This window comes from Ovis canadensis, chromosome 13, assembly GCF_042477335.2.
Source record: "Ovis canadensis isolate MfBH-ARS-UI-01 breed Bighorn chromosome 13, ARS-UI_OviCan_v2, whole genome shotgun sequence".
Taxonomy (NCBI): Eukaryota; Metazoa; Chordata; class Mammalia; order Artiodactyla; family Bovidae; genus Ovis; species Ovis canadensis.
This window is the reverse complement of record NC_091257.1, coordinates 26,025,315-26,046,811: the sequence shown is the minus strand read 5'-3', so window position 1 is coordinate 26,046,811 and position 21,497 is coordinate 26,025,315. Positions and strand designations below refer to the sequence as shown.

Genomic DNA, 21,497 nt, shown 5'->3' with positions numbered 1-21,497 from the left:
ACAAAATGACTCGCCCAAGGTCAAAACAGCTGAGCAGCAGGAAAGGAAATGCTGGCTGCCCACGGCCGAGGCCACGTTCCGACGACGCCCACATCACTGACAGCGCCCCAGCCTGCCGCTCTCTGATCCGCCCTGGCCCCAGCCAGCGCTCCACCACCCCCGAGGACCATACCTCGCAGAGACCAGACCCGCTAAAGACCCCAGAGACTCAGGTCCACGCGACCGGGCCCGTCCGCGCCCCCACCACGCCGGCGGCCTCACGCACTATGGCGATCCGCATCAGGGCTCTCGCCGCCGCCGCCTCAAGTCCCGGGCCACCCGGGTTCCCGGTCGCGGCTTCCCAGGGGCAGTGAGAGCCCCTGCAGGCCGTGGACTTCCTCCACCACCTCCGCCGCCGCCACAGGGCCGCGAAGAGCCCGCCGCCGACGCCGACGGAATGCATCACCGGCCAATTGAAGCACGCAAGAGGAAGGGCGCACTTGACGGACTGCTGCGGCGACCAATCAGAATGCCGAACCGCGCTACCGCTAGCAGGCCCCGCCCCCTCTGCGCTTCCGCCAGCGCGGAAGAGGCGAGCAGTAACTTTCCCAGAGTTCCTCCTAGCTTAGGGACTCACGGAGGGGCCGCGGTCTGCGCGATGGGCGGGGCCAAGAGTATGGGCGGAACCGGCCGCGGGGGGCGGGGCCAACACTATGGGCGGGACCGGCCGCGGAGGGCGGGGCCCCAGGCGGGGCCGCACGTGCCCTACCCAGTCCTCGCGGGCTCGTGCCGCCTGTGACTGGACCTGCGGTGGTGGTCCCCGGGGTTCACCTAGTCTTTCTCCTCAAAGTGAAACCAGTGCGGGCGGTAGTCTCCGCGCGTGCGTTCGCTGCGGCCCGCGGGTCGCGTGGTCTGCCGGGAACCTCAGGGTTGGGTCGGGGGAAGGTCGGGGCGTCTGAGGAAGGGTCCTGACAGGCAGGGTGGAGGAGGACCTCGGAGGCGGGGCCCGGGGGAGGGTCGCGGGGCGTTCCCGCCGGACCCGAGACCGTGGCCATGACCGCGCTCCGGGTTCCGCGGCGGCTGTGCTGGTTGGTGCTGGATGAGAGGAGCTGCACCCGGCTGGGCGCGCGGAGTGCGCGGGGCCTGCCGGAGATACGCTCCTGCACACGCTACGCGCCACAGCCGCTGGGACATCTTGGCCTATCTGGTTGACACCCGGGACCTGGACATCGAAGCCGTCAACCAGGACTACAAGCGGACTCTCTCTGCACGAGGCTGCCTCCATGGGACACCCGGACTGCGTGCCGTACCTGCTGACCCGGGGGCGCCGCCGTCGACTGCCTGGAAGACCGACTGGTAAGTGGTGGGCCTTGCAGAGAGACCCCCACCTTTTCCTGCCGATCTTACATTCCCACTCTTGGTCAGCCTCCACACCATTGCCTCTCAGGCTTCCCCTACAGAACATCATTGCTCTCAGGCTTCCCCTACAGAACATCATTGCTCTCAGGCTTCCCCTACAGAACATCATTGCTGTCCTTGTGAGGTTAACTGCTCCAGCCTTCTGTTTCAGACTGCCTCCCATGATAGAGCAGAGAGCTGTAACGAACATATTCAGATCCCCTGGAGAAGGAAATGGCAACCTACTTCAGTATTCTTGCCTGGAGAATTCCATGGACAGAGGAGCCTGGCAGGCTCCATGGGGTCTCATAGATTGGGACACTACTGAGCGACTATCACTCACTCACTGCCTATAGCAAGGGTCCCAGGCGTGATGTTTTTCTGGAAACATCTCACTAAATGATTATTGCACAGATGACATTGTTCTAATTTTCTGTTTTGAAATCCCTAGTTATAGCTTATCAGAAATTTGCAAAGACAGCCGGGAAGTCCCATGCACCTTTTCCCCATCTTGCCCCAAAGTTAATGTCTTACAACTCGAGTACAGTCATAAGAAGAAACTGACACTGCTATGACATTGCTACTATCAGGGCCCTTGCTCACATTTCACAGGTATATAGATGAGCACAGGTGTGTGGGGTCCTCTGTGCAGTTTTAGCACGTGAGCGCCACCGTCACCATGCTCACCTGTAACTATTATGCAAAGCAATTGCATTCTGTTATTAATAGATGCACACAGTCTTCAGTACTGACTGTCCACCTCCTTAGACATTTGAACACCTGAAGACTCATACCATAATAAAGTTCCTGAATGAATCCACAAGGGATTCTTGATCTTGCATAAACAAGAAGAACATCAGAAAGATATACAGCTAACTAAAGCGCACCTTGCCCACTGGCATGGGGGAATACGCCTGCTTACGTTTTGAGGTTTGGGCTTTGGCTAACTGAGCCCAAGACATTTTCTTCTGCTGCTAGTAAGTTGGTCCAAATATAGTGGAGGCGTATTACCTTTTTAAAAAAAGTTCTGTGGATAAAGAAACAGCCGCCCCAAACAACCATCAGAAGGGCAAGTCTCATTTGACTGTGTGCTTAGGAAGTGCAGTTACAGCAAGACATTTTACCTGTTCTCAGCTTACTCACTTTCTCATGTCCCTTCTACCCTGAATTCATTCCCTCTGTGAAGCACTTCTTCAAGATTCCAGCCTTCATGTATCTTGGTTTCTCCTTTTGGATTTTTTGTTCACTCTCGTTACTACATTCAGTTCAGTTCAGTTCAGTCGCTCAGTCGTGTCCGACTCTTTGCGACCCCATGAATAGCAGCACGCCAGCCCTCCCTGTCCATCACCAACTCCCGGAGTTCACTCAGACTCACGTCCATCAAGTCAGTGATGCCATCCAGCCATCTCATCCTCTGTCGTCCCCTTCTCCTCCTGCCCCCAATCCCTCCCAGCATTACCAAAACAAAAAAAAACCAAAACATTTTAAATACAGCAGTGTGTACATGACTGTCTCAAATTCACTAGCTATCCCAACAAGGACCTACTGTATAGCAGAGGGAAGTCTGCTCAATGTTATGTGGCAGCCTGGATAGGAGAGGGGTTTGGGGGAGAATTGTTGTTCAGTTGCTCAATCCTGTCCAACTCTGTGTGACCCCATGGACTGCAGCACGCCAGACTTCCCTATCCTTCACCATCTCCTGGAGCTTGCTTAAACTCATGTTCATTGAGTCAGTGATGCCATGCAACCATCTCATTCTCTGTTGTTCCCTTTTCCTCCTGCTTTCATTCTTTCCCAGCATCAGGGTCTTTTCCAATGAGTCAGCTCTTTACATCAGGTGGCCAAAGTATTGGAACTTCAGCATCAGTCCTTCCAATGAATATTATGGGTTGATTTCCTTTAGGATTGACTGGTTTGATCTCCTGACTGTCCAAGAGATTCTCAAGAGTCTTCTCCAAGGGGGAGAATGGGTACATGTATTATATCTATAGCTGAGTCTCTTTATTGTTCACCTGAAACTATCACAACATTGTTAATTGGCTATACCCCAATAAAAAATAAAAGAAACAAAAACATGAAATAGTGTTGGTAGTTAAGTAATACCAAAGCAGTCCTATTTAGTCAAAGGCATGGTTTTTGCAGTAGTCATGTATGGATGTGAGAGTTGGACCATAAAGAAGAGCTGAGAGCTGAAGAATTGATGCTTTTGAACTGTGGTGTTCAAAAGAGAAGACTTTTCAGAGTCCTTTGGACTGCAAGAAGATCAAACCAGTCAATCTTAAAGGAAATCAGTCCTGAATATTCATTGAAAGGACTGATGCTGAAGCTGAAGCTCCAATACTTTGACCACTTGATGTGAAGAACTGACTCATTAGAAAAGACCCTGATGCTGGGAAGGACTGAAGGGAGAGGAGAAGGGGACTTCAGAATGAGATGGTTGGATGACATCACCGACTCGATGGACAGGAGTTTGAGCAAGCTCCAGGAGTTAGCGATGGACAGGGAAGCCTGGCTTGCTGCAGTCTATAGGGTCGCATAGAGTCAGACACGACTGAATGACTGAACTGGCTTTCCAGTATTCATGTATGGATGTGAGAGTTGGACCATAAAGAAGGCTGAGCACCAGAGAACTGATGCTTTTGAGCTGTGGTGCTGGTGAAGACTCTTGAGAGTCCCTTGGACTGCAAGGAGATCTAACCAGTTAATCCTAAAGGAAATCAATCGTGAACATTCACTGGAAGGACTGATGCTGAAGCTGAACCTCCAATATTTTGGCCACCTAATGCAAAGAGCCAACTCATTAGAAAAGACCTCGATGCTGGGAAAGATTGAAGGCAGGAGGAGAAGGGGATGACAGAGGACTAGATGGTTGGATGGCATCATCAACTCAATGGACACGGGTTTGAGCAAGCTCTGGGAGATGGTGAAGGACAGGGAAGCCTGGTGTGCTGCAGTCCATGGAATCACAAAGACTTGGAGAAGACTGAGCCCCTGAACGACAACAACAACACATAAAACAGATAGCCAACAAGGACCTATTGTATATCACAGAGAACTCTACTCAGTATTATAACCTATATGGGAAAAGAATCTGAAAAGAATGGAGATATATATTTATATATAACTGAATCACTTTGCTGTACACCTGAAACTAACACGACACTGTGAGTCAAATATACTTCAATGAAATTTTTAAAAAATTGTTCTCTGCTGGAACAAGGCTTTATATCTCTTTAGAACAAATCTCTCCAACTCCTAATAAATATCTCAGATGCTAAGGGGTCATTCCTATGGCTTCCTTCGATTAAATTTGCAGTTTCCTAAAGTACCTTTATTCAGTCCAATGGGTCATGAGCATTGAGGGGCCCAATGACAACCAGTAACAACCCACGAGAGAGAAGAAGCCACATTTTGTTGCTTTTCGAATCTCTAGCATCCGGCACAGAGACTAGACTCTGGACTTGGTTGGTTTGGGGTGTGCAGCTTCTGAAGGACATGATACACACTGAATAGCTGAGGTGGGGGAATATGACACACAGTATTTTAAGAAGATAGATTTTTTTCTAGACTTTTCAGACTAGGTGGGTAACAAATGAAAAACTCCTAACTAGGAACATTCCCTCCACCTCTTGAATCTATTTAAAATAAAGGAGGACACACAAAAAGAAAAACTAATGGAAATGGAGCAGAACACTGTGAAGACCTCCCCATGGCACCTGCCTCGTGTTTGTAGAGAAGCTTTAGCCTCTGAGGCTTTGCCCAAGTCCCAAAGAGCAACGTAATCAGAGAAGTGAGAAAATGCTGAAACAAATGAAAATGGCCCAAGACAAAATAACAATAGTTAAAACATCAAAGTCAACTCCTCCTCAAGGGCTGTAGATAGCATTCTGAGCCATATCCTGGAGTTCTGCAGATACTGAAACCCCCACCAGGTGGAAAAAGTTAACCGCATGCTGACTACACCTATGTAGACCCCAGACCAGTTGAAACCTGATGGTTGGTGATACTGACTCCTAAAAGCACCCAATTAGCTCACCACCAACCAATCCAGAAGGATGTACACCAGCTATCAGGCTTTATATCTGATCACCCCTAACGGTGCCTTTAAAAACCCTTCCCTGAATTTGGGGGAGAATGGATGCATGTATTTGTGTGGCTGAGTCACTCTGCTGTGCACCTGAAACTATCACCACTTTGTTCGTTGGCTATACTCCAATAATATGTTTTTTTTTTTTTAATTATTTTTGTCCTTAGGAAACCTAAGCCACATATTTTTCTTTATTCTGGCTTACCAAGAAATGCATTCATTTTTTCCAGTCAGTTTAGATGCTTTTGTGAAGGTATATTTTAGATGTGATTAGTATTTAAATCAGTAACTTTGAATAAAACTGATTACCCCCCGTAATGTCCATGGGCCTCATCCAATCAGCTGAAGGCTGCAAGCCCAAATACTGAAGTTCCTTAAAGTGGAAGGATGTTTTCAAATTGTGGTGCTAGAGAAGACTCTTGAGAGTCCTTTGGACTGCAAGGAGATCAAACCAGTCAATCCGAAAGGAAATCAACCCTGAATATTCATTGGAAGGACTGATGCTGAAGCTGAAGCTCCAATATTTGGGCCACCTGATGCAAAGAGCGATTTCTCGGAAAAGACCTTAATGCTGAGAAGGATTGAAGGCAGGAGGAGAAAGGGGCAGCACAGAACAAGATGCTTGGATGGCGTCACCGACTCAGTGGACATGAATTTGAGCTAACTCCAAAAGACAGTGGAGGACAGAGGAGCCCTGAAGACTGCAGTCCATGGGGTCACAAAGAGTGGAACACAGCTTAGCGACTGAACAACTGAAAAGTGGAAGGAATTCAAGTCTGAAGCATAGAAACCCTGGCTGAGTTTCCAGACTATTGTTCTGGGGATTCAGATTCAAGACTGCAGCATCAACTCTTCCCTGAATCTCCAGTCTGCTGGCTCACTCTACAGATTTCAGGTCTCCTGACAGATGGATAGATAAATAGCGAATCCCCTACAGTCTTTATTCCCCCTTTGGAGAACCTTAAAAATTCTACTGTATTCCAGCAGTGTGGCTCTAGTTACGTTTCACTATATCCAGGCAGCAGGAATATAGTTATGTTTATAATTATAGTAAAATACATTGTGGTAATCGTCGTGTAAGTCAAATCATTATGCTCTGCACCTTAAACTTATACACTGCTGCATGTTAATTACATCTCAATAAAACTGGAAGGAGAAAAAAAATTGCAATTCGGGAAACAGAGATTCAGATTAAACTGAAATTGTTCCGAAAAGGAGTCAGGGGTTTATGAAGACAAAAGGCCACAGGTTGTCAGAAATTGCCTGATGAAAACTGTGAGCGACTCTGATACAAGCCAGGAAATATTTGTCCTTACGGAATCACAAGTTATTTAGGGCAGGGGTGGTCCGAGAAGTAGCTTGAGTTTTTGGCAGATGTTTTGGAGGACTTCATTAGGACAACAGATGATGGGAAGGTCAGATTCCATCCAGGCTGAGACATGCCAATGTCACTCTCATTAATGGCCTTCTGGCTCTTTCAGAGAGCTCTTTAGGGAGCATTATTGTCATTGAGTGGCTAAGTCATGTTCAACTCTTTGCAACCCCATGGACTGTAGCATGCCAGGCTCTCCTGTCCTTCAATATCTCATGGAGTTTGCTCAAATTAGAGAGTGTTACCAACTCCATGGTTTTTCTTTCACAAAAGCCAGTATGAAATCTGTCCCTGACTTCTGCTGAAGTGAACAACTGTAATAGGGAAGACCCTTTTGTATTCTATTACAAGTTCAGCACTAAAGGTATGTTGCCTTTATGCTTATCTTATACGTAGCTGATCCTTGCTGGGAGCCCTGCCTCCTGCATAATGAGGATTAAGCTGAAATACCTGGGTTTACCTCCCAGGAAACAACCTGACCAAGCCCACCTGTCAATGACTGCAGGAAGGGAATTAACACATTCCCTTCAGAGGCTGATGGGAACCAGGAAAGGTTTGACTTTACTCTCTCTCCTTTCAGTGTAAACCAAGCCTGAATTCTAACTCAGGCAAGATGGTTCTTGTCGGACATGAGTCCACCATTATCTTGATCTACCAGCTTTCCAAACAAAGTTGCTGTTCCTTGCCCCAACAACTCATCTCTCTATTTATCGGCCCATCCTGTGGGAAGCAATAGGACTTGGTAACAGGATGACGCTACTTATGTCTAAGGCCTTCAAGTGAGTGTCAGCTCACTGGCTGGTGCTGCTGTATAGGTAACAGTTTACCAGAGATCTCTTCCTTGCAGACGAGGCAAAGTCTATGCCAGTTGTAAATGAGCATAACTACCTGTGCTCAGGTGTGTCCTGCGGGGGAGGACAAAAACTTCTCCTTCTAGGTTCATCTGGCTGGTTAAGAAGCGACTTAACATGAGACAGATTAACAGGAGAAAAGCAAACAAAAGGTTAACAACATGTATACTTTTGTATACATGGGTAAGAACCAGAAAACCTGAGTAACTCACCAGAATGGTTGAAACCCTCACCTTAAATACCATCTTCAGCTAGAAACAAAGGAGAATATTGTGTGTAGTGGTTTGGGACTAGAATGTGGAGGAAGGTGATGCACGTGGAGATGGAAAAGCAAGTGTTTGGAACTCTCTAAATACTTGGAGTTCCCCTGACCACACCTGGCCCACATTTTTTCTCAGTATCTCTGGTAGTAGCTGTTTTCCTGGGCCAGCCCCTTTATCTAAACTATTCAACATTTAAGGAGGCGGTCAAAAGAAAGGCTTTGAGTCTTTTGTTTCTTAAAAATATTCTTCCTAAAATCATTCTCTTGCCAAAGAGACACATTTTGAGGTGACAAATTTTGCTTCCCTACAATATCCTGGATCAGGTAGAAAAGGTTAATATGGAAACACAAGGAGGAGGCCACCTTGCTTCCCAAAATAGTCCCTAAAATTTGGGGGGACTTGCTTAGATTCCTGAATCTAAGACTTGGGGAACTTCGGCTGAGACCATTTTCTTTTGCTCAGTAAGGGTCTTGCTGATTACATGTTGCCCAAGACAAGCCCAAAGGATTTGGTGCCCATCAGCTTCAAGTTTCCTTGGACTGGTTACAGTGGCTGAATTGCGGCCTAAAACTCTTCTAGGAACAAGGAGGGAAATTGTGGGAAAATAAACTTCCCTGGGATTTCTCAGCGGTTTTGTAAAAAGCCCAGATCTTCTGAGACTCTTCAGCGCAGACATCTGCAGCCATTCATCTAGTTAATAGCTCCTATCTGAAAGAATTCATAGTCTCATCTCCCCAAGGAGCAGGCTACAGCCCAGAGTAGGTCCCCCGAAGGTGCTCCGTCTCCCTAAGAATTTATATTTCAAGAAGGGATGAGGCCCAGAACCTTGGAGACTCCAGATCAGGCTTCTGGAGAGATTTTGTTACCAGCAAAGCCCATAAACAGTTACCAGGTTAAAAAGACAAAAAAAAAACAATATTAGGAATAAAAATACTAACCTCCTTTCCCTTGTGCTTAGTCTGGTTTCTCTTGCTTGCCAGGTGTTTCCTGCAGAGGCCTTGCTCCCGGGTCTTCAAACCCCAGTTCCTGGTGTGAACCAGCTTGGCTGATACTCCTGCTTGGGCTGGGGGTGCTGTGTGCGGAGACGCTGCACACGACACCTTAGTGCAAGATGGCAATGAGCCCTGTGAACCCCACTACCTGGAGCAGCTGTGCCTATCTCTGCTCCCCAGAACCCTGCCAACTCCACCCACTCCCCTGCTGATGAGAGCCCTACAGAGCAGCCCCACCCCATGGCCTGTTGGAGAGTGTGGACTGTACAGTGGGTGCTCCCACTTTTCAGTTCCTTTGCTTCTCAACTCATTCCATTGGCAGAGAAACATTGGGTAGAAGGACCCTTTTTGGGGTGGGTGACATCTTCACTTATGTACCAAAGGCCAGAGTAAGGAGGACATCCTTCCCAGGAGAGGAGAAGGCCCTTCTCAGCAGCAGGAACAAGGTTTCCTTCCGTTCTACATCTGCTGGTGTGGAACAGCTGAGCTGCTCTCAACACACGGCCCCAGGTGCAGTCCTGGGCGAGGGGGCAACACCTGTATGTTTACTGTGAGCTATTTAATAAGAACTGTGTCTCTGATCACAATGACCTGTCCGTGCCTTCAGGATAAAAGGAATGAATACTGAAAGCCTAGCCAAAAGGAGGGAATGTCTCCAAGAGGTCAGTTAGAGTGAACGCCAAGAGGTAGGAGAAATTCAGACAAGGGCAGGAAAGGTGCAGCTTTGATTCAGCGATGTGGTAGTCATCAGTGACTTGGGAGTAGTTTTGAGGAAAGAAAGGGAAGACAGTTTAGAACTGCTAGGGATCCAGGTGAACCTTTCAAGAAGTTTGTTGTGGGACCTAAGATTGTCTGCTACAAGTGAGAGGGGAGAAGGGAGGTGAGAAGTTTGTAGCGAAGAGATCTGAAATCCTTATCAGAAGATACAAATTAAATAAAAGTAGCAGGATCACTGGGCAGTGCAGCACTGAGATGTTTGGAGAGGGTGTCAAGGCAGAAGGATCATCTGTCTCATATAAAACTGGAGTTCTGCCAAGTCAGATCACTGAAAGGACAGAAAGACAAGGGGATCGAGGATTAAGTGAGCATTAGTAACATGTCAGCTCTTGGAACTGATGGGGAGGAAAACGCTTCCTCCACCCTCTTAGGTTCAGTTATTGGGAATCTGCCAGTTAAATTGACAAGAGCAGATAACCATGAGAAAAAAAAAAACATTTAAATAGCTTTCCAGGAATGATGTACACATGTGAGAGTTGGACCGTAAACAAGGCTGAGTGCTGAAGAATTGATGCTTTCAAACTGTGGTGCTGGAGAAGACTCTTGAGAGTCCCTTGGACAGCAAGGAGAACAAACCAGTCAATCCTAAAGGAGATCAACCCTGAATATTCATTGGAAGGACTGATGCTGAAGCTCCAATACTTTGGCCACTTGATGGGAAGAGCCGACTTACTGGAAAAGGCCCTGATGCTGTGAAAGATTGCGGCTGGAGGAGAAGGGGGCGACAGGATGAGATAGTTAGATGGCATCTTCAACTAAATGGACATTGAGTTCGAGCAAACTCTGGGAGATGGTGAAGGACAGGGAAGCCTGGCATGTTGTAGTCCATGGGGTTGCAAAGAGATGGACATGAGTGAGCAACAGAACAATAACAACAACATGCAGAGGTTCACGAAGAAATGTGACTTGAAGGGGTGACTACAACTGGGAGTTGATATACTACTTAATAAATGACAGGGAGTAGGACAAAAAGGCATCTTCTGAAAAACAGGTGACTTGGGAAAGGAGGGGCACTTATAACAAAAAACACTAAGAAATATAAATGGTACCTTAGGAGGATATATGGGAGATAGGGGAGTTTTGCAAAAATGTCTTGTTTGTCTGGCACTTGGAACTTTTCTGTCATTTTAACACTGTTTCCAAAAGTAAATCAAAATTAAAACCAACTCAAATGCACTTCTTTTTATAGCTGAATAATATACAGATACTTTATCCATTCATCTGTTAATGGACATCTAGGTTACTTCCATGTCTTAGCTATTGTAAATAGTGCTGCAGTGAACACTGGGGTACATGTGTCTTTTTGGAATTTGCTGTATGATGCAGGGAACCCAAAGTTGGTGCTTTGTGACAAACTAGAAGGGTGGAATGGGGAGGATGGTGGGAGGGAGGTTCAAGGGGGAGGGGACATATGCATACCTATGGCCGATTCAACTCAATGTATGGCAGAAACCATCACAATATTGTAAAGTAATTATCCTCTAATTAAAAATAAAATTTTTTTTAAAGTTAACTCATTGCAAAGGCAAAAACTCAGGCAAATCTTAATTCTCCATGAGGAAAGACCTATGAATCCATGTTTAAAGTTACATATAGTAAGTTTTATGCCACTATTAACAGTTGTAATACATCAAAACATTGATGATAGCCATAACAGCAGTATCTAAATCTTTAGGTCTATATATAGTGATAAAAACTGGAAAATACAAAAAAGCTATCAATCAACACCACTAAATATTAATGACAAGTCTGGTTGTTTGGATGCTGTTTAAACAGCTGATATTAGGGCTCAGTTTGAGTTCATAAAGGGCCACTCAAATGGTAGAGAATCCACCTGCAATTCTGGTGACCTGGGTTTGATCCCTGGGACTGGAAGATCCCCTGGAGAAGGGAATGGCTCCCTGCTCCAGTATTCTTGCCTGGAGAATTGCATGGACAGAGGAGTCTGGCGGGCTCGTCCATGGGATCACAAAGAGTCGAAATGGCTGAGTGACTAACAGTATCATTTTGAATATGGAAAACTCAACAGTGCTGGTTTTTAAGTCTGCTAAGTTAGATGCAGAGAAACATCGCTTAAAATACTATATACATTTTTATCATATGTAATATGAAAATATTTTTCTTAAATAACTTCTCATCATGTTTAATGGGAAACAATGAAAACTTCATGTAAACAGTCCCGTACGGAAACTTTTACTATTTATTGTTAAAATCATTTCTTTTTTCTTCAAAGTCGGTACATATTCTTGTGATGTTTTCAATAGTAGGTCCTCATATACAGTTGACCCATCTGTAGATCCTCAAGGAGATACTCTAAAGGAATTAGATGCAAATTCAGCATCAACTGGAAAGAAAAGGAAAGAATTATATTCTTTACCTAAAATACTTGAGTTAACTAAGTATTAGTTAAGAAAAAGACAAAACAAAACTGAGACCTTTCCAAGTGTTCTGAAGAATGAAATATATCTATAGATGACACAATACAAAAAACAAGATTACAATTATATAATCTGTTCATGGTCGCACGTGTGGCTGAGTATCAGGGCTTCTGGTTTTCTCATTCTTCATTCATGTACTCAATAACTATGTGCAAAGGTGCTGTGACAAGCACTGGAATTACAAGATGAAGGTGACCCACTGCACCCTGAAAAATGATACGCCCTAAACTGGAAAAATTGATGAACAGGCGATTTCCATACAGAGTCGTAAATACTAAGACAGATATAAAAGACGGCACAAGGAACGCTCAAAAGAGACTGCCAGCTTTGTGTCAGTACTGCCAGCTTTTTGATGGAGGTGATGTGTAAGTAGCTATCTGAAGGACAGGAAAAAGTACAAGAGGTAGAGGGGGAAAACATGTACAAAGACCTGAGGTGAGGAACTGCACCTGTGGGATCCTACCCAGTCTGGCTGGTTAGATGCAGAGCGGAGGGACAGAGTAAGGTGCTAAAGAGATACGGTCAACTACTTTGGCAGGAACCAAATTGATGTGGGTGTCTGGAGCTTTTCCTGAGGGTGAAAGATAAACTGGTGACAAAGTCAACGAGAGAGAAATTTTAAAGTCACTCACCAAGTGACAGCTACACAAATGTGACTGCTTCAGTCTGGGTTTCCTAGCCTTAACCACTGTCAGACACTTGAGAAGTTGGTGAGCGCCACGTATTCTGAGAATGGTGAAGGGTGTAGGCGGATAGTTCCACAGGGATGGAGGCAGCCGAAGAAGGAAACAGCCAGAAATAAGAGAAATACATAGACCTTTTGGGATGGTTTTTCAAGCAATGGAACATGGTGAATAAATGAGGAAGAAGCCATTTTTCACTATGACTGCTCATGCTTTCACATTTTTCATTAGCTATATGTAAGAAAAAATATTTAAGATAGCAACTGTTATCCAAACAATGGAAGGAGATGCCACTGACTGTTTACCATGTATTTCAGAAATCAATGTCTAAATTTACTTCATACGTTTTGGCAACATACCTTCTTCTAGTTCTCTGGTTATACTCCTGTCCAACTCCTGCTGCATCTGAAATAAGTCAAATATTATTTATGTTTAAGTTAAACAAGAGATATTATCATAGGAATGACATATAATTTATTACATGTGACATTTAAATAATACTTTTAGAGACTAGACCTAACTTGAAGATTACTTAGGTAGAAAAATAATCACATAAATAAAAGAAAATGAATTCCTACTTATTCTGCTTTTAGGTAACAGAGAACATATATATGGATTGCTATTTAAATTAATCTGATAAAAGCATAAATATCAGTCTATCGAGTACACATAATTTCAGAGAATTAGGGAATGACCCATAATCCTGGTAATGACCCACAAGATCACCATCTTCTCCCTTAACAGCTCCTTCTGAGACCTTTATTTTGATTTCTAGGTGAGGGTCATGTTCAAATGAAGTAGTTTGAAGTCAAATATTAATAAGGAGAACACATCTGCAGTTTTCCTTAAACTTTTCCATTTAGCAAAAGCATAGAAAGGTGAGAAAATTATACACCAGAAAACAATGTACCAGCAAGTTTTCATTCTAAAGGTGTTTAGCGAGAAGGATTCTCTCCCAAGTGTTAGTTCCTGAACTGTGTCCCATAGAAGGGGAAGGTCCCATGGGGTCCCTGAAGGGTTGAGGGATAGAGATGTCTCTGGCCACTCCTTTAGCTAAATGACTCTATGCTTGTCTCTAAAGGTGGTTTTCTTCGAAAAAACAAAACTTTTTTTAAGGTATGAGAGTCATTCATTTAGTCAAAGTTACAATTCTACAAAAGAGTCTACAGTCCTATGCCAGCTACTTCCTCAGATTAAGAAAACACATATAGATTTTTAACTAAACATAGAGAAAATGAATATGTAAAACCTTGTTACATAGTTCAGTAATGCTTGTGGCATTTAACAAATGTTTTAAATTATATGTCTTAAATGCATGAACAAAATAAATCAGTATCAAACTCCTATTTGTAGCAGTCGATATAGTTAATTTGTAAAGCATAGATATTTTTTTAAACACAGGACAGGAAACTTGAAAAAGAAAATCTTTAGTTGAGTCAAGCAGGCCAAAACTGAAGAGATTAGTCTAAAAATGATGTTCATTTCCTCCAGATAAAACCTGGTTTGTTAAAATGAGTCAGCAAAATGAATTATCCATGTTTTGAGTTATTTAGGACACAATTTAAAACACAAATAAGATCTCTCTTTACTATTTAGCATACTTCTATCCGAGCTCTCATCGTTAATTGGTATATACAAAAAGTATGAGTGTAATCTCAACTATAATCTAAATCCGGTCAGAAATTACAGTTGAACTTCATTTTCCTCAGCCTGAAGTTTCAAGGGAAGGACTTATACTCCTACCTTCCTCATGAGAAGCAAGGAGATTTACCTAACAGGTGTGTATGGGACATGGGACTAAGAAGTGCTTGCTTGGTTCCGAATCTCTTCTTTGAAAAGATGTATGTGCCCACAGCACCGTGATCTTGAGTCTGCTGTAGGCAGCCTGCCCCTGGTTCGGGGATTGAACATTAGTTTCCTCCTCTTAGGCCTGCGGGAGTAAGTGTCTGATTGGGATGAAGTTTGGAGGCCTGCTGTGACTGCACAGCTAAAGCACGTTTTCCAGTTTCACGGCTCTCAAGTACTAAGACCCAAAGTAGCTGCAGTGCTGTCGAAGAAACGTTAGATTGCTCTTCTATGATGGCAAGAAGCCAAATGAGCAAACAGGTTGAGACTGCACTTAACAAGGGCTATTTTTTTCTGCACCATAGCCATCATGAAAACACGTCAAAACCATAAACCCGTGTGCTCTGACTAAAATGGATATTTTAATCACAGTGGTTACACAATGAAAACTAGCTGCAACTTAAAGACTCCGCATCATTGCTCTCTTAGTCATCAATCATCCAGGTGCTGTTGAAATAGAGACAAAAGTGAGCTTCATTTAAATTTTTTTCATGTTTGCTTGAATAACAAATTTAGAAACATTCTACAATTGCTCAGAAAATACTTTTTAGAAGTTTAAATAACAAGGCTATTAAGTAAAATAGAAATTAAAGATGCACTCTTGTGTAAGAAAATGACAAAAATGTTAACCTAAAAGTAGAAATTAATCTTCTGTTACAAGTGTTACAAGTTTGTTTAATCCATAAAAAGGATTTATCTAGGATTCCTTCAAATTAAAAAATTCCATATGTGCTTAGTGTTTGGATGCCAGTCATTCACTTATGCTTAGGGGTAGAAAAACTGCAGTGGGTCCAGCAGAGCTTGGAGATGATTGTGAACACTTGCCAAAGTGAAATCAATTACAAAGGAGGTCAAATATCTGAAAGTATAAGATCTCATTTCTAAAGTAGAATTTAAATACAGCTTTTCAAGAAATTTAAGAAGTTAATAAGTATCTCAAAAATAGAAATCTAGGACAAAAAAAATCATAAAATTTTTCTCTCCTTGATTAGCACAGTTAATTATGGCTTTTACTTAGTGCACATAAGTCAAACAAACAGTCCAGAAGTTCAAATTAAAAATAAGAATCATATCAGAAATCCTAAACCCAAGGAAAAAAAGATTGTAGAACTAATCTTGATCAAGTAAGTCACCATGCTGTTATTTGAAGGGCGTGGAATTGAGGTACAAAATCCTACATTTGCTTTTGGAGAAAGATTCATAAGGAACATTGAAGTATTATTGAAATTTTCAGTGCCAGGGTGGCTCCAGGACTGGCCTAGTGGTGAGAGTGCTCAGTAAAGATCTTTCCTGCTGTTTCTCCACCTCGTTTGGTGCTCATCACTGCCAGCCTCCCATCAGTGCTGGAGAAGATGGAAAACACCAATTTTGTTCATGATTCCCAAAATGATTTGCATTTTTTAAGTTTGGTTGCTCAGTCCTGTCTGACTCTTTGCGACCCCATGAATTGCAGCACGCCAGGCCTCCCTGTCCATCACCATCTCCCGGAGTTCACTCAGACTCATGTCCATCGAGCCAGTGATGCCATCCAGCCATCTCATCCTCGGTCGTCCCCTTCTCCTCCTGCCCCCAATCCCTCCCAGCATCAAAGTCTTTCCAATGAGTCAACTCTTCGCATGAGGTGGCCAAAGTATTGGAGTTTCAGCTTTAGCATCAGTCCTTCCAAAGAACACCCAGGACTGATCTCCTTTAGAATGGACTGGTTGGATCTCCTTGCAGTCCAAGGGACTCTCAAGAGTCTTCTCCAACACCACAGTTCAAAAGCATCAATTCTTCGGCACTCAGCTTTCTTCACAGTCCAACTCTCACATCCATACATGACCACTGGAAAAACCATAGCCTTGACTAGACAGACCTTTGTTGGCAAAGTAATGTCTCTGCTTTTCAATATGCTATCTAGTTTGGTTATTACTTTCCTTCCAAGGAGTAAGCATCTTTAATTTCATGGCTGCAGTCACCATCTGCAGTGATTTTGGAGCCCCCCAAAATAGTGCCTGACACTGCTTCCACTGTTTCCCCATCTATTTCCCATGAAGTGATCGAACCAGATGCCGTGATCTTTGTTTTCTGAATGTTGAGCTTTAAGCCAACTTTTTCACTCTCCTCTTTCACTTTCATCAAGAGGCTTTTTAGTTCCTCTTCACTTTCTGCCATAAGGGTGGTGTCATCTGCATATCTGAGGTTATTGATATTTCTCCCGGCAATCTTGATTCCAGCTTGTGCTTCTTCCAGCCCAGCGTTTCTCACGAGGTACTCTGCATAAAAGTTAAATAAGCAGGGTGACAATATACAGCCTTGACATACTCCTTTTCCTATTCGGAACCAGTCTGTTGTTCCATGTCCAGTTCTAACTGTTGCTTCCTGACCTGCATATAGATTTCTCAAGAGGCAGGTCAGGTGGTCTGGTATTCCCATCTCTTTCAGAATTGTCCACAGTTTATTGTGATCCACACAGTCAAAGACTTTGGCATAGTCAATAAAGCAGAAATAGATGTTTTTCTGGAACTGTCTTGCTTTTTTGATGATCCAGCAGATGTTGGCAATTTGATCTCTGGTTCGTCTGCCTTTTCCAAAACCAGCTTGAACATCAGAAGTTCACGGTTCACCTATTGCTGAAGCCTGGCTTGGAGAATTTTGAGCATTACTTTACTAGCGTGTGAGATGAGTGCAATTGTTCGGTAGTTTGAGCATTCTTTCTTTGGCATTGCCTTTCTTTGGGATTGGAATGAAAACTGACCTTTCCCAGTCCTGTGGCCACTGCTGAGTTTTCCAAATTTGCTGGCATATTGGGTGCAACACTTTCACAGCATCATCTTTTAGAATTTGAAATAGCTCAACTGGAATTCCATCACCTCCACTAGCTTTGTTCATAGTGATGCTTTCTAAGGCCCACTTGACTTCACATTCCAGGATGTCTGGCTGTAGATGAGTGATCACACCATCATGATTATCTTGGTCGTGAAGATCTTTTTTGTATAGTCCTTCCATGTATTTTTGCCACCTCTTCTTAATATCTTCCGCTTCTGTTAGGTCCATACCATTTCTGTCCTTTATTGAGCCCATCTTTGCATGAAATGTTCCCTTGGTATCTTTAATTTTCTTGAAGAGTTCTCTAGTCTTTCCCATTCTGTTGTTTTCCTCTATTTCTTTGCATTGATTGCTGAGGAAGGCTTTCTTATCTCTCCTTGCTATTCTTTGGAACTCTGCATTCAGATGCTTATATCTTTCCTTCTCTCCTTTGCTTTTTGCTTTTCTTCTTTTCACAGCTATTTGTAAGCCCTCCCCAGACAGCCATTTTGCTTTTTTGCATTTCTTTTCCATGGAGATGGTCTTGATCCCTGTCTCCTGTACAATGTCACGAACCTCAGTCCATAGTTCATCAGGCACTCTATCAGATCTAGTTCCTTAAATCTATTTCTCACTTCCACTATATAATCATAAGGGATTTGATTTAGATCATACCTGAATGGTCTGGTGGTTTTCCCTACTTTCTTCAATTTAAGTCTGAATTTGGCAATAAGGAGATTGTGATCTGAGCCACAGTCAGCTCCTGGTCTTGTTTTTGGTGACTGTACAGAGCTTCTCCACCTTTGGCAGCAAAGAATATAGTCAATCTGATTTTGGTGTTGACCATCTGGTGACGTCCATGTGTAGAGTCTTCTTGTGTTTTTGGAAGAGGGTGTTTGCTATGACCAGTGCGTTCTCTTGGCAAAACGCTATTAGCCTTTGCCCTGCTTCGTTCTGTATTCCAAGGCCAAATTTGCCTGTTACTCCAGGTGTTTCTTGACTTCCTACTTTTGCATTCCAGTCCCCTATAATGAAAAGGACATCTTTTGGGGGTATTAGTTCTAAAAGGTCTTGTAGGTCTTCATAGAACCGTTCAACTTCAGCTTATTCAGCATTACTGGTTGGGACATAGACTTGGATTACTGTGATATTGAATGGTTTGCCTTGGAAACGAACAGAGATCATTCTGTCATTTTTGAGACTGCATCTAAGTACTGCATTTCGGACTCTTTTGTTGACCATGATGGCTACTCCATTTCTTCTAAGGGATTCCTGCCCACAGTAGTAGATATAGTGGTCATCCGAGTTAAATTCACCCATTCCAGTCCATTTTAGTTCGCTGATTCTTAGAATGTTGACATTCACTCTTGCCATCTCCTGTTTGACCACTTCCAATTTGCCTTGATTCATGGACCTAAGATTCCAGGTTCCTATGCAATATTGCTCTTTACAGCATGATTCCCTAAATGATTTCCATTTTTAAAGTTGCCATATAGTAAATGGAATGTCCCACTACACTGTTTGAACACTGAAAGCACAGAGCAGACCTCCTGTAAACAATGATAGCTGTAACCTTGCTCTAAAGAAGTACACACGTATCTGGGGCTCCTCAAATAACAAGTCACAGTTGGGAGAGGAGAGAAAGGGCGTCAGAGAGAAAGGGAGGTGGCCTCACAGTGACACCTGCTGCCTCTGGGACACACCTGCCTCCAGGAAACAGTTCAGGGATGAAGAAACACACCATCCCACAAAGCCACTTTCAAGTATGTGCTTTCACCACCCTTGTATAAATGTTTCACTCGTGACCTCAGAAAAATTAAGCATTTGCTCTGAGGAATCACCTAGAGCCACAATCTCGAGGGTAGGATGAGAAAGTCATTGGGTAAGACTGAAAAGGGCTAAAACAGCCCCAGGAACGATTACAAGCATCCCCTGCTTTTCCAAAGTTCATTTTATGTTACTTCACTTCTACGAAGGGCCTACATAGGCACCTATTTTTCATAATAAAAAGAAAATTTTTGAAGAGCATTTTTGGTTTCATTTAAAAAGGCAAAAAGCTGAAACGGTGTTCAGTGCGTGTTTTTACAGCAAGAGGCCTTGTGTTCCACAAACAGGGAGACCAGCCCCACCGAGCTCCTTCCCCGGAAGCGACACCCCACGTCTCAGCATCAAGTCGCCACCGCCCTGAACCCTGTCTGGGAGCACCACATTCATTTTATGCATCTACTAGCAGAATGTGTCCTCGGGTCCCTGCTGCTTTGGTTTATGCTGTTTTGACTTATGAAAGGCTTCCGAGGAGTGCTCTGCTTTCAGGCAGTAGGGAAACCTGGACTCGGCACTGGAGGTGCCGCGATCTGCCCTTTGCATCCTCCACACCGCCCTCAGTCAAGTCACCATGTTATTTTTAGGCACTTTGTGAATTATCCTGCCATTCACCTCTATGTTCATTTCCCCCGAGTTCATAACCATGATTTTACATAGTGTAGGAAAACTTACAAGGATATAGTATTACTAATTTGTCTTAGGGTGCCCTCTAGCAGTGGCTATCTAGTTAGCTTTCACTTCCTACTAATTTCAGGAACCTGGCTCTATAAAAATTAGGCTTTAGAGACAAATTAATGAACTAAATTTATTTTGTGATTCTGTGTTTTGACTTACGTGTCTAGCTTATTTTCCAATGACTTTCTAATTTTTAGTTCTTCTAGGTAGAGTTTCCTATATATTTTCAACTCTGCTTGAGAAGTTTTCGTCCTGGAGAGTTCAAATTCCAACTCTTTAATTCTGAGTTCCATCTGACTTATTTTCAAAGCAATATTATTCTCTTGTAACTGCTTTAAGCTTTCTTGAGATGCTGCTTGTATCTAAGTCAAATTTTAAAAGATATATTTCGTTTGTTAATGATTATAACCTGAATAATTATATTTGTTCCCTTTAGTTTTGAGTCAGTAATTCAGAGAGCAATTTTAAATGTGAAAAAAAGAAAAGTGAAACTTCAAAATAATCATGGTCAATGTGAAATGAATTAAATGCGAATTATAAAATTAAAGTGGAATCAATGTTATAGAAGTACTTATGTAACCTGATAATTCAAAGAATAAGATCAACTTAAAATTTTAAAAACTGAACAAGACAACTTGAGAATAATTCAAGAGGATGGTACCCATTCTAAACCACAGTATTTTTTTCCTTCCTCATGGTCTTGTTTTATACCAATTGGTCTTATAAATAAAAGGATCCTCTAGTGACAGTCATTCTGAAAGATCAATTTAGTGATAACTGTGATGGAAACTGAAATATTTCTCTCTTCAGGGAGAGACAAGTGCCCCCTTCCTTCCAGAAATCTGCAAAACAAACTGTCCTAAGGGAAACAGAGGAAACACATAAGCTGTATAGATCCAAAATGTAATTTACAGCGAGGTGAATTCAAGTACATGATAGATCAACAAACTAACCTGTAAAAACATGTTGATTTCTCTTAATTTCTCTATTAGATCCTGCCTCACTCTTTCTTCAATCTCCTGTTTATACTGCTCTACTTGACTGTATTCTATCATATTCATTTCTATATGACTTTTGAGAGTCACTACTTTTTGCTCCAACTTCTTTTTATTCTTCTCTAGTTTTTCACATTTCTTTTGTGTTCCTTTCATTGATAATAACTCCTCTTGAAGAACCTGAATTTTTGCATTCATGTGCAGACATTCTGAACGTGCAGTTTCCAGCTCTGCTGGAAGATCATCAATCTGCAAGAATAAAACAAATACCATTTGGTAATGAGGGAAGTGGACTGAGCCCAGCCTCATACAAACGGAGGATCAAATAAACATGATGATATCTGTATTGTTGAATGTAGGACCAGCAATTACTCAGAGAATCAAGAAAGAAGTCACCAAGAGTCACAAAGTGTATTCTTCACTGTCGTCATCTTTGTCACACAACATTTGCACTTGATTTTACACTCTTTTATTGTTCTATAATAAAACTTTTCTATCTTTCCTCCATGAAATGACTGCAAGTCACCTCTT

The 21,497-nt window shown here is 43.1% G+C and overlaps 2 protein-coding genes and 1 long non-coding RNA gene across 7 annotated transcripts in view; 1 reads left to right on the top strand and 2 right to left on the bottom strand.

Annotated features, from left to right (window-relative positions):
• The window catches only part of FBH1 (F-box DNA helicase 1), a 46,126-nt gene extending 37,041 nt beyond the window's left edge, over positions 1-9,085 (bottom strand). Inside the window, exon 1 of one of the 5 annotated variants that reach the window (XM_069547150.1) lies at positions 8,889-9,085. Coding sequence is in view for 2 of the 5 variants with exons in the window: in XM_069547147.1 (XP_069403248.1) it covers position 266 (1 nt within the window). In the remaining 3 variants the exon portion in view is untranslated. Of the gene's footprint in view, positions 1-172; positions 478-8,888 lie in introns of those variants that run through there. The other 4 variants (XM_069547147.1, XM_069547148.1, XM_069547149.1 and 1 more) reach the window with 4 other exon arrangements.
• LOC138417307 (uncharacterized) lies at positions 699-10,895 on the top strand. The gene is made up of 2 exons (XR_011248066.1): positions 699-1,335; positions 8,931-10,895. It is a non-coding gene; the product is annotated as an uncharacterized lncRNA (long non-coding RNA).
• Positions 10,896-11,901: 1,006 nt separating this feature from the next.
• The window catches only part of LOC138417303 (ankyrin repeat domain-containing protein 26-like), a 78,061-nt gene continuing 68,465 nt past the window's right edge, over positions 11,902-21,497 (bottom strand). The window contains exons 27-29 of the mRNA XM_069547146.1: positions 20,925-21,215; positions 13,200-13,245; positions 11,902-12,063 (exon numbers count right to left, since the gene is read on the bottom strand). Of these exons, the coding sequence (XP_069403247.1) occupies positions 12,020-12,063; positions 13,200-13,245; positions 20,925-21,215 (381 nt within the window). The 3' untranslated portion in view covers positions 11,902-12,019. The remainder of the gene's footprint in view (positions 12,064-13,199; positions 13,246-20,924; positions 21,216-21,497) is intronic.